At 40.4% G+C, this 18,199-nt stretch overlaps 1 protein-coding gene across 6 annotated transcripts; it reads left to right on the forward strand.

Annotated features, from left to right (window-relative positions):
• The first annotated feature begins 3,152 nt into the window (after nucleotides 1-3,152).
• SEMA6D (semaphorin 6D) lies at nucleotides 3,153-16,363 on the forward strand. 6 transcript variants are annotated; one of them, XM_065872881.1, is made up of 18 exons: nucleotides 3,153-3,261; nucleotides 3,661-3,772; nucleotides 4,324-4,384; nucleotides 4,494-4,556; nucleotides 4,665-4,766; nucleotides 5,001-5,091; nucleotides 5,752-5,871; nucleotides 6,558-6,646; nucleotides 7,352-7,569; nucleotides 7,669-7,800; nucleotides 8,126-8,281; nucleotides 8,373-8,546; nucleotides 9,329-9,469; nucleotides 9,565-9,642; nucleotides 10,084-10,184; nucleotides 10,544-10,600; nucleotides 12,087-12,254; nucleotides 13,985-16,363. In XM_065872881.1, the coding sequence occupies exons 1-18, from the start codon at nucleotides 3,153-3,155 to the stop codon at nucleotides 15,271-15,273; spliced, it is 3,261 nt and encodes a 1,086-aa protein (XP_065728953.1). In that variant the 3' UTR covers nucleotides 15,274-16,363. The 6 variants fall into 6 exon arrangements, with proteins under 6 accessions (XP_065728953.1, XP_065728954.1, XP_065728955.1 ...); XM_065872882.1 differs by having other exon boundaries at nucleotides 10,123-10,184; XM_065872883.1 differs by lacking the exon at nucleotides 12,087-12,254 and having other exon boundaries at nucleotides 10,123-10,184.
• Nucleotides 16,364-18,199: the final 1,836 nt, after the last annotated feature.

Consider the following 18,199-nt stretch of genomic DNA (forward strand, 5'->3'; position numbering starts at 1 on the left):
TAAAGTATAGTTGATTTACAAATATTGTGTTAGCTTCGGGTGAACAGCAAAGTGATTCACTTATACATATATATATATTCCTTTTCAGATCTTTTCCTTTATAGATTATTACAAAATATTGAGTATACTTCCCTCTGCTATATGGTAGGTCCTTGTTGTTTATTTATATATAGTAGTGTGTATATGTTAATCCCAAACTCCTAATTTACCCCCCCCTTTCCCGTTTGGTAACCATAAATTTGTTCTCTATGTCTGTGGGTCTATTTCTGTTTTGTAAATAAGTTCACTGGTATCTTTTTCTTATAGCTTTCGCATATAAGCAATATCATATGATATTTGTTTTTCTCTGTCTGACTTAACGATAATCTCTAGGTCCATCCGTGTTGCTGCAAATGGCATTATTTCATTCTTTTTTATGGCTGAGTAATATTCCATTGTATACATATATATGTGGTATATGTATATATACTACATCTTCTTTAGGGTCTTTACAAATGGAAAAACACTGTGGAAAAGCAAGACAGGAAGGTGCTGCTTCAGGAAAAATGGTAGATTGAAAGAGGTCATTTTGTCATGATTGAAAATATGTGTGTGTGGCAAGAAGATTAGAACGAAATCATTACGGTTGTTGGGTTGAGATGGTAGGATTGTTGGTGATTGCTTTTTACTTTTTCTCTAGGTTTGATAAATAGGCTCAAGTTGTAAAATTTATTCTAAGGACAGTGGTTTCGTATTTTAAACTAACTACCCACTTGCGGGGAAAAAAACTGGCCAAATAGCTTTAATATTTTAGGATATCTTTTCCCCAGACTTTGCTCATATTGTTAAGGTCAACTTGGTCATATCCATGGTGTCCTGTAGGAAGTGGGCAAGGAAGATTGACTTTGCTCAGAAGCTGTAGGTGCCAAGCTTTTAGTTCTTATAGAAATTAATGCTAAGAGAGATCAAAGAACCTTTCCCAGGTCGATTAGCTGGTAAGTGGTGGAGTTCCATTCAAGCCCCAGTCCCATTGCCACCAAAGTCCACACTCTTTCCACTAGAGTATAGGGCTGCCGCAGGGCCCAGTCCTCCAGGCTTTTTTGCAGGGCGTCTTTATTTTTATTTTTTAATTAATTTTTATTGGAGTATAGTTGATTTACAATGTTGTGTTAGTTTCTGCTGTACAGCAAGGTGAATCAGTTATACATAAACATATAGCCACTCTTTTTTAGATTCTATTCCCACGTAAGTCATTAGAGTACTGAGTAGAGTTTCCTGTCCTTATACAGTAGGTTCTTATTAGTTATCTATTTTATAGTGTGTATATAGTGTGTATATGTCAATCCCAATCTCCCAATTTAGTCCCCCTTCCCCCTTGGTAACCATAAGTTTGTTTTCTATATCTGTGACTCTATTTCTGTTTTGTAAATAGGTTCATTTGTACCATTTTTTTAGATTCCACATATAAGCGATATAGTATTTTAAGCGTGTTAACTTACCGCTGGATTAGTGGTCCATTGAGAAAAATCGTATTGCAATAGTTTTCTCTCTTTTTGAAAAACTAGGATTCTACATTCCACATATACATACTTGGCTTCTACTCTAGTTAGAAAGACAAATACTGAGAGTGTTGTATAGAATGCATGTGTGTACATCTGTGTTTTTGACATTAAGATGAAAGAGGCATGGGGAGTACTTAGTTGAGTGGCTGTACTCCCCCAGAATTTGAAGTGATTCTCATGATCACACCTAAAGTTCTTAGATATATGAGATTGAGGCTAAAGCTAAATGTTTTACTGTTCAGTATAGTAGCTCTAAGTGACAGTTTCTGTTGAAGAAGGAGTGATAATTGTTGCGAAGCAGAGATTTTACAGTTTCGCAAAAATACCCATTGGCCCAGTAGGGCCTTAATTTATTTTTCTAATAAATTAATAACACTTAAAGATTTTTGCAGTTAATATTGTACAATTAACACTATAAGCTTTGTTGAGATACTGACATACAAATACTGCACATGTGTAATTGTACAACTTGTTAAAATTTAACATATGCTTACACCTATGAAACATCCCTTCAGTAAAGATAATGAGTGTATTCATTACCCCCCCACCAAAGATTTTTTTGCAGTGCTATATTTTCTAAGAAAAAAAAAAACCCAGCCATTTAATTTCATTATCTAATTTGATGAAAAAGGCCTGGATGGGGACTCAGGTGATGTGAGTCTGGACTCTGATCTCGCCCTAAATAGCTCCATGAAATCCAGCGAGTCCCTTAATTTTTCCAGGTCTTAGTTTTCTTATCTGAAAAATGAGGGGGTTGAACTAGATGGTCCCTAAGGCCCTGTATGGCTCTAAAGCTTAATAAAGCTAAGAGGACAGGCATACTTAGGGTATTGGTTTGTGTCCAAATGGTTTTATGTAAAAATATAGGCTTCCCCAGTCATCTGGTGTCAGCTGTGCTGCTGCATCCCGGCCCCTCTCTGATTGATTGATCATGAAATCATTTCATTTCTTTTAATTCTCTTTCACCCTGATTCAAGGTCATTCGTGTCATTACTTTCATGTTGTTCTTTCTAAGCTTAGGGAACTGTTCTACTTAAGAATTTAGGGGTAGGGCTTAAATAATGCTGGGAATTTGGCAGGCCTCAAGGGGCTGTGAGGGGCAACAGGACTGATAGCTCCTTGGATACTCTCGAGGCAGCTTGGGCATCTTAGTGGGGAGGGGGTAGAGACGAGCTGTACTGGATTTATTTCAGGGATGGGGGAAGGGAAGCAGACTGGAGTTTAATTAAAATTCTAATCCCAACTTTGCCCATCTTCTTATCAGCAACCAGCATTTCTGTTTGTGGTTCTGGTGATTTTGCTGTGATAACATATGTAGTTACCTCAAAAACTCTTGCAAATTGGCCTAAAATTTCAATATGCTCACCAGATGCTTTAATCAGACTTGGCATGATTCCATCTTTGGCCTGTGTTTTCAGAGATACCTCCTCCACCACTGCCATCTTTCTGATGGGAGGGGGGGCATTGGAGAGCTGGTGGTGAACATTGAGCTGATTGCAAATGACAGAACAGTTTCATCACAGCATAGAGGTCTTTCCAAACTATTTCTGTTTTCCCGTAGCTAAGTGGGATTTCTGAGGAGGGGCTGCTCTGATTTCATCTTGGCCCACCATGAGGTTCTTCCTGCTTTGTGCCTACATGCTGCTTCTGATGATTTCCCAGCTGAGAGCAGTCAGCTTTCCTGAAGACGATGAACCCCTTAATACTGTTGACTATCACTGTAAGTGATCTAAAGAACATTCTCCTTTTCTAAGAAGGAAGCTTTTTCGGTTTTGATTTTCTAAGCATATTCATCTTTAGAAAAAGAGAGAGAGTTTTATGTCTTTATAATGTTTTACATACTAATTTATCCACAGTCATTTCCTAGTGTCTGGAGAAAACGGGACAGTTTAGTTAGGTGCTTTTCTAAAGCAGCCCATATATAGGTTATATGTTTTCAGTTAAAAGAAAAAGACCATTTGCTGACATTCACTGTCCTTTATTCGTTCATATTCAAGACCTTAAGAGGGGAATTTAGTTAAAACCCTTTTACAACTAGTATATACAGCTAATCAATGCTGTATATCGATTCTTCAGCTCCGTAATCCTGACTGATGGTTTAGCCCGTTTTTACTTGCAGATTCAAGGCAATATCCGGTTTTTAGAGGACGCCCTTCAGGCAATGAATCACAGCATAGGCTGGACTTTCAGCTGATGTTGAAAATTCGAGACACACTTTATATTGCTGGCAGGTAATTTTCCTCTCGTTGGTTTATTAGATTAAAATTCTTTTCTCTTGTGGTGCTTGCATTAATGTGTCTAGTTCATGAAAAACTAATATGTATTGTGATCAAAAATTGCAAGTAGCCAAAAATATTCACCCGGAAGAGTCAGTGCTGTGTACCAGGAACAAAATATAGCAAAAACCTTTCGCAGTCTTATGTTATTACTGCCATCAAGAAATCATGCACCATTCTTTATTCCTAAAGCAGCAGGAGAAAAAAATCATTCTTTAATCTTTTTTTAACTTGGAATTATTCAAGCAAATATTAGAAGTATGTCTGTGCTAACACCAAGTAGCAGTTTGACCCATGCCTGAAGAGCTTTCTTTGCTCCCTAACCACAGTGATGTATAAAAGCAACTCACTAATGAAAAAACACTCTTTGTTGACTTTCTTGGAGACAGAGAAAATCCAAGTGATCTCCAAAACGCAATAAAAGCAGATCTGTAAAAATAAAATAAGAATCAGCTTAACTCTTTTATGTATTCACATGATATGACTTACTGCCTTGTTTCCAACAGGGATCAAGTTTATACGGTAAACTTAAATGAAATCCCCAAAACAGAAGTAATACCAAACAAGGTGAGCAAGTGTAGTTGGCATATTTATTTGCACTCTCTCAGAACTTGGTTAATGTCCCTCTCCCCTCAATATTTAAAATATTGAACTTTGGTTTGCTTGATTGTTACAGAAACTGACATGGCGGTCAAGACAACAGGATCGAGAAAACTGTGCTATGAAAGGCAAGCATAAAGTAAGTGAAACAAACAACTGCCTACTAGATTGAGTCTCTGTGGGGGTTTGAGCCCACAGTGTAAGCATATGGAATGTCTAATGTTAATGTAATTGTTACTTTCTTTAGGATGAATGCCACAACTTTATTAAAGTATTTGTTCCGAGAAACGATGAGATGGTTTTTGTTTGTGGCACCAATGCTTTTAATCCCATGTGTAGATACTATAGGGTAAGTATATTTTATACAATGTGCTTTTTTTAAATCAACTTTTCTTCCTTTACGGGAATGTTGTTAGCGTCAAATCCTTTCTCCTATAGACCCAGTAATTTGTTTTATCTCTAATGCTGTGGAGGAATAAAGACAGAATTCTTCCCGTAGAATTTCAGTGCAAATAAAGCAGTATTGCCTTCAAACATGTACATTGAACAGATATGACACTAGCTATTTATTTTTCTTTTGTAGTTGAATACCTTAGAGTATGATGGGGAAGAAATTAGTGGCTTGGCAAGGTGCCCATTTGATGCCAGACAAACCAATGTTGCCCTTTTCGCCGGTAAGATTCTTTAGTGTAATGAATATAAATGATTAATGACATTGAAGGTGCAAGAGGAATTTAAAGGAAGAAAAAAGCTCATAACTAGGATAGCTACCTTGACACAGGTGTTTCAAAGACTAAAAGCTGGGCTTCCCTGGTGGCGCAGTGGTTGGGAGTCCGCCTGCCGATGCAGGGGACACGGGTTCGTGCCCCGGTCCGGGAAGATCCCACGTGCCGCGGAGCGGCTAGGCCCGTGAGCCATGGCCGCTGAGCCTACGCATCCAGAGCCTGTGCTCTGAAACGGGAGAGGCCACAACAGTGAGAGGCCCGCATACCACAAAAAAAAAAAAAAGACTAAAAGCTACGAACAAGTTTTCAAAAAAGAGGAATTAAAAGTGAGCATATTATAAGTATTCTGACACTTGGCTCTGTTGTTAACTAGGCCAGTGATCCTGAATAAGTTGCCTAACTTTTTGATGCTTCAATCCCTCATCTGTAAACTTAGATGATCCCGTGGGTCAAGCTGTCACAGGTTGATTATGAGCATCGGGTTTAGATTTATTTGTATATGTAGCAATGATGTAGGTGAAATCACTCCAAAGGCTATAATACACTATATAAGATAACACACTTAGGATAATTATGGCTATTTTATCTAATTTATAACTTTGGTTTCAGATGGGAAGCTGTATTCTGCCACAGTGGCTGACTTCCTGGCCAGTGATGCCGTTATTTATCGAAGCATGGGCGATGGATCTGCCCTTCGTACTATAAAATATGATTCCAAGTGGATCAAAGGTATCTTTGAAGAATGGGTTTGGGAGATCACCAAGGGAAGTACCATGGCCGAGTGGGAACAGGAGACCTGGGCATCAGGAAATTCAGTGCATGACTTTATATGGTTTATTTAGAGCCAAGAACAAGCTGCCTTGGTTGTGAACGGGAGCATTAATGGGGGATGAGGAGACCAGTAGCCACGTCAGGAAAGTAGATTTTTATCCTAAGTGACCTCAAAAAAAAGATCTCAATTCTGTGTGCCATTTGCCTAACTCTAAATGCATGTGATAATCCTTGCCCACTTCCATCTACCTACCCTGGAAAGTTAACCCTGGGAATCAGTAGTTCGTATCTACAGAGTTATTTTGATCTTTGGAGTCTAGAAATCAAGATTTTTTATTTTCAACTTAAGAAGTTTCCTTCCCTAGTTAACTACAGGTTAATGAATAAATCTGTTGAAACAAAGACCTTTGTTGTAGTTCATTTCCCTGTAGGCTTTTTCTAGTCCATTAGCTAACATTAAAGACTCCGGGTTCCCTGAAGCTTCAACACACCCATACTGGGACTCCACAGACTCGCTGGCATATCAGAGTTCTCCTTGGCTTGAATGTAGCAATGTGACATCTGTCAGTCATGCCTGGCAGTCAGGGTCTGATACTAATTGAATTATCCTTTAGGAACCAGTTTGTTTTCAATTTCTCTTTCAGAGCCACACTTTCTTCACGCCATAGAATATGGAAACTATGTCTATTTCTTCTTTCGAGAAATTGCTGTAGAACATAATAATTTAGGCAAGGCAAGTATATGATTGTGCACTCGTACTGCATGGAATTGAGCCCACTTTGGTAAAGTCTTTGCATATTTTCCAGCACTCAAAGCATTTAGGGCCAAGTGCAGAGAGGTGAGTTGCTTATCCTGAGAATAATTGCTGTGGAATGCCTGCACAATGGCCAGAGTGGGAACAGCAGCCTTGGGCCTTGAGATTTCTTTTTTTTTTTTTTTTTCTGTTACTACAGAGAATGTTCTGCAGGCTCCCTTGAGCTATGGATGCTTCTTTAACTCTTTAGAATCTATTGATAGCTATTCTTTCTCAGCGTCAAAAGGCAGGATGGAAAGTAAGGGCCCCTGTTCACTGTTGAATACTTCAGTACAAGCCCATATGATTCTAAAACATTGCGGCCCGTTCTATGCCAGCTTTAAGAATGGTGCATTTTGTTAACAATATGAGAACAGAGCATGGGAGTGGTTTCCATTCAGCCGGGCCGTTTGATAGCTCACTTCTTATGGAGCTTGTTTGGCAGAGCAGGAAAATGGCCCTTTTTTCTCACAGATAAATCTAGTTGACATTCTTACTATACAGATCCCTAGGGAGAAGGCTGCCGGAGTCTTTTGAACCACATGTATCTTTAGCATGTTTCATCCCTCCCTTATCTGGCAGCTTTTTTTCCCGTTCTTCCAACGTGCTCATAACCCCGTCGCTTTGTTTTTGTCCCGTGGGCAGGCTGTATATTCCCGTGTGGCCCGCATATGTAAAAACGACATGGGTGGCTCCCAGCGGGTCCTGGAGAAACACTGGACTTCATTTCTGAAGGCTCGTCTTAACTGTTCTGTCCCCGGAGATTCCTTTTTCTACTTTGATGTTCTGCAGTCTGTCACAGACATAATACAAATCAATGGCGTCCCCACTGTGGTCGGGGTGTTTACCACACAGCTCAACAGGTGAGAACAGATCCCTGGCACTTCAAAAGGCCTTCCGCATCTCACTTGTGGGAACCGAGAACAGGCCCATTGTCTCCTGATACCATTCCTCTTTTTCAGCATTCCTGGTTCTGCAGTCTGTGCATTTAGCATGGATGACATTGAAAAAGTATTCAGAGGACGGTTTAAAGAACAGAAAACTCCAGATTCTGTTTGGACAGCAGTCCCTGAAGACAAAGTACCGAAGCCAAGGTAAGAAAAAAAAAAAAAAACGGAGAGGATTTTTGTCTTTGACAAAACCCTCTGGTCACGGGAAGCATCCATCCTCAGAGAGCAGCTGGGCCAACCTCCCACTCCAGGAAGGGTCCCTGTGCAGCGCTACAGACAGAAAGTCAGTGAATATGACTCTGAGAGCCTGAATATGGAGAGTCCCCAGAGTTCAGGGAAATAGCATCGCTCCTCTGGTTTGGTTCACTCTCCTTTCTCTCTTGACCTTGATTAAGTGTCTTCCACAATGGACACTTAATCCCTAGATACAAATTGTGAGGGGGGACCAAACACACTATGTTCCTTTCAGGCCTGGCTGTTGTGCAAAGCATGGGCTTGCCGAAGCTTATAAAACCTCCATCGATTTCCCGGATGAAACCCTGTCGTTCATTAAATCCCACCCCCTGATGGACTCTGCCGTCCCACCCATTGCCGACGAGCCCTGGTTCACAAAGACTCGGATCAGGTAAGACTGTGCAGAAACACGGGCCCTCTCCCATCCAGTGGCTTCCCTTCCTGTTGGCCGCCCCCCTGACCTGGCTCCCCTCCTCCGGCAGGTACAGACTGACGGCCATCGCCGTTGACCATTCTGCGGGACCCCACCAGAACTACACAGTCATCTTCGTTGGCTCGGAAGCTGGCATGGTACTTAAAGTTTTGGCAAAAACCAGTCCTTTCTCTTTGAATGACAGCGTGTTACTGGAAGAGATTGAAGCGTACAACCATGCAAAGTAGGTATATTATACGAGAACACTTTCTAGTACTTCCAGTGTGTGTTTCACCTAGTCATTTCCTTCCAGCCCTCTAAATTAGCAGTGGTTTGGCATATCAGTGTTTTGTTTTGTTTTTTTCCTCACTGAAATGAAACCCGGGTTTGTTGTTTTCCTGAGTCCGCTAGGGCTTGGAGGGTAGACAGTGATGAGTTTAAAAATAATTCAGCCCTTGTTTGTCACCTATGGAGAATGAGAATATTTTACCACCACCCTCTTACCTTGAAGATATATTTCAGGATGCTACATGGAGCAGACAGCTGATTGCAAACACACACACAGAGTACACCATAATTCTTCTAACCACTGGTATAAAAAATTATGTGGACCATTAAAACAAACAAGAAATAGATGAGAGAAATGGAGCAAAGAAGACTAAGGAGAGATCCAGAAATGTCTAGCACAGGAAGATTTAAATGCATTGAAACATTATCCTTTTTCTTCCCTATAGTCTAACATGCTGTTCACAAATGCAATTCCTTTCGATCATCAGAACGGGAAGCCAATCTTTAAAAAACCCTTTGTCCAGCCTGAAATTAAACCAGCCATGCAGAGCAGTAGAAGATGAATCACATCATTATTACTTCCTAAACTACGTGCTTGCCTGGTTTGCTACTGAGAGTATTCCTTAACGCCTCCCCAGCTCTCAATAAGTGCAAAAACCAAGCCTCACTTGCCTCGTGTAGTTCCTGTAGCTTTTGACTTACTAAACGTCTGTCTTCAAAATGTCTCCCACAATCTAGGTGCAATGCTGAGAATGAGGAGGACAGAAGGGTCATCTCACTCCAGTTGGATAAAGTTCATCATGCTTTATACGTGGCGTTCTCTAGCTGTGTTATCCGCATCCCCCTCAGTCGCTGTGAGCGTTATGCATCGTGTAAAAAGTAGGCTGATGTTTCTTTCCTTATCCCGGGTCTTACAGCATCATTACCTTTGATGATGAGAAAATTCAATTTGCGTTCTGTTTGGTTTTATACAGGTCTTGTATTGCATCTCGAGACCCGTACTGTGGCTGGTTAAGCCCAGGGGCCTGTGGTCAAGTGACCCCAGGGATGCTGTAAGTATACTTTGTCACATTAGCTGAGATCTTCTCCAGATGTGCTTCTATCTTCTCCAGGGACTCTAAAGCTAGAAATTTTAGAAAACTTCCAATAACACTACTTTTCTTTTTCGCTTTACTTTTCTTTCTTTCTTTCCTTTTATCTGTTTTTGTTTTTTGTTTGTTTGTTTTGTATGGGAGAAGGAAAAAAAAGAAAATCTGGAGCTGTGAGAGGGAAAGGAGATTGTAGACAGTGAAATACCTACGGGAAATGGATGGAGAGAAAGAACCAATTCTCTTCTGCTCTCTTAAACATTCTAGTTACCAAATGTTTAATAGAAATACTCATTTTAGCAAGCTATGTTGAAATGTCCTTTTTTTTTTTTTCTGTCTGCTCATTCTTACTAATCCATCTGTGTTCTTGGTTCTGCTCTGGTTGTCACTTGTGTTCCTATGAAGGCTGTTAACTGAAGACTTCTTTGCTTTCCATAACCACAGCGCTGGAGGATTTGAACAGGACACGGAATATGGCAACACAGCCCATCTAGGGGACTGCCATGGTAAGACCGAATCTTCCTTTCCCTCCCGGTGCTTCTTTTTGACCACATTAGCACGTGAACATTATTTTACAATCAGCCTTTTATAATGACTCAGGACACATGCCGCCTAGCATTTAACTTAAACTTCACAAAAGCTGAGCTGTTTGGTCATGGGGATACATTAGAGAAGAATCTTACTTTTTTTTTTTCCTTCACGATTTACAATCTTGTAGGAAATCTAGAGAAAGGTAGTCTAAGCAGTAGGTTACTCTTTTAATTTATAGTCCTTTCTTTTGACTTTTTGAGTTAATTGGAATTCGTAAATTTTTGCTTTCTTTTGGTTACTTTTTACTGATTACTTGTTCCTTTAATTCTTTTAGAAATTTTGCCTACTTCAACTACACCAGATTACAAAATATTTGGCGGTCCAACATCTGGTTAGTTTTTTTTCATTTTTTTGAATTAACAACCTTTTCTTTCCTTCAGTTCAGCATTTTCAGCCCCTTCTCCCTTCCTTTTGCACAGTTTGGCAGCCCTTCATTTTTCTGCTTTGACTCATAACCCCCCTGATGGTCCGAAAGACTTTTTCTTATTCAGCACTTCACCCTGTGTAGCATGTTAACAGCCCATCATTGACCAAGGCACATCCTTTAAGAAAAATCCAATGGATTAACATAGGCTGCATTCCAGCTGCACGCCCGTCCACCCAAGCTTTCTTCTCTCTCACCCCTGTGCATTGTGAATGTTCCCTCTGGTCATCTATATTCAATGGATGGCAGAATTTCATTATTTACCCCTTCTCTCCTCACCTTTCCTAAAACCTAGTAAACAAATACACATTTCCCCAAAATGTGTATTTATAAATTTGAGAGATCTTTTCTGAATGGTTTGTGGTGATCCTAGAAACCTTTGAATGTTGTGGTCTCAGAGGTGTGAAAAAGGTTCCCATCGAATGAAGCTGGTTTCTGATGTATTAAGATGTTCGCTAGGCTCCCTGTGCCCCTCTTGTCTGCATCCGTTTTGGAGTCTTCATCTGTGACCGTTGCACCAGTCTGAATTGGGGTCTCCAGGGGTTTGACCTAAGATCATATGCTTACATTTTGAGGGAAAATCTACTTGGCAGAAATCAGTAATAGACACACAAAGAGGTTAAGTTACTCCCGATCCTGTTGCTGGTTCTAAAACTTACCAGCAGTTTCATTCCTCAGAGGGGAGAAAAGGATGGAAGATCTTGTGTATCAGAACATCCTTATTCAGCTTGTGAATGCCATTTCTTTTGCATGAGTTGCTGCTAACTCTTTGGAAGAAACTCCCCGGGCACTTTGGAAGGCACGGACAAGGTTCATCCCTGCTTCAGTGCTTTACCATGGATGGTGAGCCCTCAGTGCAGTCAGTAATCTACAGATAGACGAGATGTCTGTGGTAAAGCAGGACAGCCTCTTTGTCAGGTCTAAAATCAAGTGTTTATGCAGACCTAATCAGGTGTGTTCTGATGACGTTACACTGTAGGTTCCCCAGTGAAGGCAATACAGTTTCCAACCATCTATGAAAATGCTTTAAACAAATATACACAAAAGAAGGGATGTTGTCTCACAAAAGGATGAGAAACTAGCAATTAGTGTTTGGGATTCATCGTACCTTTTCCATGAGTGTCATTCATCACCGTAGAGGCTTCGTAGAGGAGTATTTTCAGTGTCTTCAAGTTGGAAATCTGCTTAATATGTCTTTATTGTTCATTTTTAGCTTATATTTTTCCCTTGCAAGAAAAGGATTTGGTATAATCTCCTTGGATGTGTTTTTATGAAATCCTAGAACAGGCTTTCTCATAAAATTTGCTTAAACTTTACTTGAAAATACAACAGACCAGTCAGAAGCCATCCGCTGTCACTACCCATGTTAATAAAAATCTGTTTGCCACCACAGACATGGAGGTATCTTCATCTTCTGTTACCACAATGGCAAGTATCCCAGAAATTACACCTAAAGTGATTGATACCTGGAGACCTAAACTGACCAGCTCCCGGAAATTTGTAGTTCAAGATGACCCAAACACTTCTGATTTTACTGATCCTTATTCAGGTATCCCAAAGGGTAAGGCCTCACCAGGGAACTCATCTCTCACTGAGTGGAAACCTGATTCCTAATATCTCTGAGGAACGTGTGGAGGTGAAGCCGGACGGAGCTGCCTCTGTTGTTACCATCGCCGCCGCTGGCCACACTCACACCGGTTTTCTGTGGTTATGTGGAGTGTGCATTCCTTAGCGGATGAAAGAGGTGGAAAGCTGTTGAAGAAGGAGTTGGTAAAACAGCCACTCAGACAATCTAATCCGTGTTGGCTTCTGTCTGAAAAAGCTACACTCTGCTGGGTATCAGAGAATTCCGAGGGTCACCCCAGCGATATCCAAAAGCAAAACTCATTAATTGCAAATATCCTGATATCGGATGTTTTGTCGAGGAGCCTTTCCCAGACTTTTGTTTAGCTGCAATTTACAACGCAATCTGAAAAGTACGGGAGGCGCGAAGTTGTTTGAATGCCACAAGCACTGAAACCTAACAGAGTGCTCGTCCGTAACTATCATTTTCAGCCCATAATAGAAGCATTTATCAAAGAGCTGTCTGCTGAGTTACCTTGTTAGACAGATCACGCTGGGGAAAAAAATCTATTCTTTAGTGCTTACTAAACTGTGGTTATCAGGTTTCCAATCAGTTTTTATAGCAGTGCATTGTCATTTATGATTTACATCTATTGATTTTGGTTTTATTTGTTTTCATTGTAAACAATTTTATAATCATTCTTCCTCTTTTATTTTCTTTAGTAATTCCATTTCTCTCTACGTTTCTTTCTTTGTCTTTCACAATGCCACTGAATTCCATAGCCCTCAACATTGGTTAAAAACAACTAATGTTCAAAGGCCTTAGTACTAACCTAGAGCAACAGAATCTTCAAATCACTCTGACTTACCTTACTCTGGGATAGCTGTGCTTGTAGCATGTAACAGACTTGGATACCTCTTAAACTAACATGTCTAGATGTCTGTGGTTGCATTAAAAATCCCAATAATTACAAACTAATTCACTCTTCTATTTCTAGTCTAATTTAAATATTTCTTAAATATCTTAAGACAATTGGATAATATTACTTAACATAGTATATTTCCTTAGACTGTCTGGATTTCTTTCATAGCAGGCAATTCAAGAGTGCTTCACTCCAAGACGGAATGAAAAAAAAAAAAAACAAAGTAAACATGAGAGGCTGTATTTGTAGCTAACAGTGACCAAGCAGATGCTTTTAGTTTGTGAACGAACTATATACTTTCATTCTAATTAAGATAGCATAATTGCATTAGCATAATTATTTTAGCAAAATATATATTTATACCAATTCATACATTTCCCTAATCCCAGTAGCTGCCCTTTAATCCTGATTTATGAATTAAGAGAAAATCATGAGAAAAAAACAGTTTATGAGTTTAAAATGGGCCACTTAGAAAATATATACCTTCTAGCTCTAATTTTTAGGTAGAAACCCTTAAAATTTGGAATGTTATGTAACAACTATTTAAGAGGGGCTGGAGGGGAAAAGACAAATACAGATCAGTGGAAGATTAGAGTTATCCTGGTATTTGTAGCGATCATAAATGTCTCTGGGGATCCTATTGGGATTAAAGGAAAAAATATGGGATTTTGGAGCCCACCTCACCCTCCAAGCTAAGCATATGGACCATGTGAAGGTAGTGTTGGTTCAGTGGCAGCCACTTGCTGGCTAATACTGTTTTAAAGAAGCTCCTCACTCAGACTCTTCTCCTGTGTGTCTGTTGCAGGTGTACGATGGGAAGTCCAATCTGGAGAGTCCAACCAGATGGTCCACATGAATGTCCTCATCACCTGTGTCTTTGCGGCTTTTGTCTTGGGTGCATTCATTGCAGGTGTGGCAGTATACTGCTACCGTGACATGTTTGTTCGGAGAAACAGAAAGATCCATAAAGATGCAGAATCTGCCCAGTCGTGCACAGACTCCAGTGGAAGTTTTGCCAAGCTGAATGGTCTCTTTGACAGCCCAGTCAAGGAATATCAACAGAATATAGATTCTCCCAAATTGTATAGTAACCTGCTGACCAGTCGGAAAGAGCTGCCACCCAATGGAGATACGAAATCCATGGTCATGGACCATCGAGGCCAACCTCCCGAGCTGGCTGCTCTCCCGACACCTGAGTCTACACCTGTGCTTCACCAGAAGACCCTGCAGGCCATGAAGAGCCACTCAGACAAGGCCCACGGCCACGGGGCTTCAAGGAAGGAAGCCCCCCAGTTCTTTCCTTCTAGTCCTCCACCGCATTCCCCACTAAGTCATGGACATATCCCCAGTGCCATTGTCCTTCCTAATGCTACCCATGACTACAACACATCTTTCTCAAACTCCAATGCTCACAAAGCTGAAAAGAAACTTCAAAACATTGACCACCCTCTTACAAAGTCATCCAGTAAAAGGGATCACCGGCGTTCTGTGGATTCCAGAAACACCCTCAACGATCTCCTGAAGCATCTAAATGACCCAAACAGTAACCCCAAAGCCATCATGGGAGACATCCAAGTGGCCCACCAGACCCTAATGCTGGATCCCGTGGGACCTATGTCTGAGGTCCCGCCCAAGGTCCCTCATCGCGAGGCATCACTCTACTCTCCTCCCTCGACTCTCCCCAGAAATAGCCCAACCAAGCGAGTGGACGTCCCCACCACTCCTGGCGTCCCAATGACTTCTCTGGAAAGACAGAGGGGTTATCATAAAAATTCCTCCCAGAGGCACTCTATATCTGCTATGCCTAAAAACTTAAGTTCACCAAATGGTGTTTTGTTATCTAGACAGCCTAGTATGAACCGTGGGGGCTACATGCCCACCCCCGCAGGGGCGAAGGTGGACTATATTCAGGGAACACCAGTAAGTGTTCATCTGCAGCCTTCCCTCTCCAGACAGAGCAGCTACACCAGTAATGGCACCCTTCCCAGGACGGGACTAAAGAGGACACCATCATTAAAACCTGATGTACCACCAAAGCCTTCATTTGTTCCCCAAACCACATCTGTCAGACCACTGAACAAATACACTTACTAGGCCTCAAGTGTGCTCTTCCCCACGTGGCTTTATCCTGTCCGTGTTGTTGAGAGGATGATGTTGTAAGGGTACATTAAGACAAGAGACTCGCTTGTATTTTAAGAGAACCAAGTGGCCAAAGAAACTCTTCCTAACTTTGGCAACATCAGAACTTGCCATACGTAGCTACTGCAGCAAAGGCTTCTGTGTACTTGTCTGAAAACAAAGGAAGGTGCTGGTCATTCCATTTCTTTTGTTTGAAACTAAAGAGATATGTGGCTCCGAGGGGCTACCTGTAACCAGTATAAGGAGCTGATACAGTGCTCAGAAGAATCTGTCTGTGAGTAAATACTTGAAAATGGGTTCAACTTAGACTGCCATTCTGTGTGGTCTTCCCATTAAATGTGAACATTTTAATATGTATGCATTCACCTTGCCTCTTGCACAAATGTCAAAAAACGATGGTAATGTCTCAAAGAAAAGAAGTTGTAGATTACCAAACAATTTGCTAAAAATTCAGTCTTTGACCCAAACTGTAGCATTTTTTTTATGTGTGGCATTTTTTTTCATGCCACCAAGGAACTGTGTTGCGTGTGCATGTGTGTGTGCGTGTAAGTGTGTGTGTGTGTGTGTGTGTGTGTGTGTGTGTTCTGTCCCCACTAGGATTTGTTTAGGTGCCCATTGCATCTTTTAGTGCTATGGAGTTATTTACATCGCACATTACTGAACAAGAGACAATAACTTCTTCCCACAGCAGTCCATTGGGTTCAGCTTTGAGAAAGAAGTAAAACCGAGGCTGATTTTGACAGTCAAAATGATTAACTTGACTTACGTGTTACCCAATGCCAGAATGTAAGAGTTCTAAGTAATTTTGTGCTGCTATTCACTAAAACTTCTATAACAGTCTTGCCAGCTTAAGGAGATGGAGATGATAAGAGGTATCCTTGATTTATCCACCAGTATTCAGTAGTAAAATTCACCTGTCCACTGTGAATCCGAGCCGGAATCACTCTACTCAACCTTGGACACACTAATGAGGTTTTATCTTGATTGTGTTTGGTTTCTCCCATGTAGTAAAATTCCCCTTCTTTTAATTCCCCCTAACCCCAAGGTAAAACAAACAAACACACACACACACACACACACACACACACAACAGAAGACAAAAGAAGGGGATGTGAGAGGGTTGTAATTGGCTTAGCAGAAACAGTCTGTGAAAACCTAACAGTGGTGCAATCATGTTGTCTATGTTGTGTGATGTGAGAATTTTCTCCTAAGTCATGCAGGTAATGACAGTATACTGTACATATTACATGTGAGTTTACCTAAATCTGTGCATTTTGTGCCTTATTCATGAGAATGATAGAAGTACTCAAATATGTCAAGTGTTTTCAGTATAGCACATCATTTACTGAGTGCCAGTTGTAAATGTTTTTCAACCAGCACCTGAAAAGACTTTTAAAAAATCCTAACAGTCTAGAACAGTCAATTGTAAAACAATCTATCCAAATAGCTGCATTACATCCTTTGCCATGATACACATTCCACTCCTACTTTCTTAAGGATGAAACAGTGATAATGTGAAGTCAAATGAGGTTTCCTGGGTAATGTGACACCTGCGGAAACCATACAGAGTCATTTATTTGTAGTTTTGCAGAAGCCACTTAGAGTTGATTATGTGCAACCCTGATGACGATTTCGGTTAATAGGCTGTACACCACGGTTTATTGAACCTCATCTAGAAAGTATCAAGGTCAGACAAATCAGTTCAACTGTTTTCCCGTGATGATATCTGTTACCTGGGGGAGATGGGTTGCAGAAGACCAGAGCATTTTGATGCAGAATGTAGAATACGGATGCAGTCATTCTTTTCCTTTGAGAATATTGTTTAATAAAGAACACAATTCCCTGAGGTCTCTGGAAGCTCAAAAGCTAAAACTTCTGTTCTTGAAACACTTCAGCTTTGAAACGAAAGTATTACAGATTGATAATAAATTAAACCAACCAACGATAAACACTCCTCAGTCCATCGCTGACAAACCTGTTCGAATTCACCTTACCGATATTAATCCCAGCGTGCGGAAAGTGGAACAGTAACTCTATGTGAACCCGGATAACATTTTAACATCGTGCTGCCTTGTAGTTTGTAATGTGAGTTCTATCAGTATTTATGTTGAAATTTCTAACATAAGATCTAGTCTGTATCCTGTTAATTTAATTTTAAAATGCTTTATCCATTTGTGCAAAGGTAAACACAGATTGTATCTTTTTTAATGGTACGGCATAAAAAGTAACCCTAAAGTGAAGTGGCTCTATACTGTTTTATAGAGTACTTTAACATGTATAGATATCTTGTAAACTTGTATTGTGGATGTGTAAATAATATGTACTTTGGGTTTTTAACACCGCATGTAAAGTCAAAATAAAATATACAAATCATTATATCCTGCCTCTTGATGTTGAAGAGGTCTGGAAGGTATCGTGTTTTTAACATATTTTTAAGTCAGTCAACATCCTTGAGAGCTTCTTTTAAAATATACCAAAATATTCTTACCTGGAATACTTGCCGTCAGGTCGTGGTTACCCCACCATTCTCATCTTGGAAGGCTGGGCAGAGCCCCTGAAAAACGTATAATTCAGAAAACCAGATGAACTGTACCACAGCAACAGTCAAATGCTTCAGGCCAACATCCCAGTGGCTCACCTTGTCCACGTATCGCTAGTTCAACAGGCATTTTTAACATTCATGATGTGTGTTCTCCTGTGAAATTTTTAATATTTTAGTTTAAAATTATAGCTGGTAAATCAGGTTCCTGTGAACATTGCTTGCTATTTGGTATAGGGCATTTCTCAATTCCATTGTTTCAATTGAATCAGAATGTAGTAAGAGATAACGTTCCTCACATATGGAAATGGGAGGTAAAGTAATGATTCCGCTTAGTTCTTT

This window comes from Phocoena phocoena, chromosome 2 (genome assembly GCF_963924675.1).
Source record: "Phocoena phocoena chromosome 2, mPhoPho1.1, whole genome shotgun sequence".
Lineage (NCBI taxonomy): Eukaryota > Metazoa > Chordata > Mammalia > Artiodactyla > Phocoenidae > Phocoena > Phocoena phocoena.

Excerpts from the sequence above, each read along its gene's own strand:
- SEMA6D (XM_065872881.1), top strand. The coding sequence starts at position 3,153 with ATGAGGTTCTTCCTGCTTTGTGCCTACATGCTGCTTCTGATGATTTCC. Across the intron at positions 5,092-5,751 it reads CAATGTTGCCCTTTTCGCCG|ATGGGAAGCTGTATTCTGCC; the intron begins GTAAGATTCTTT and ends CTTTGGTTTCAG. Across the intron at positions 8,282-8,372 it reads TTCACAAAGACTCGGATCAG|GTACAGACTGACGGCCATCG; the intron begins GTAAGACTGTGC and ends CTCCTCCGGCAG.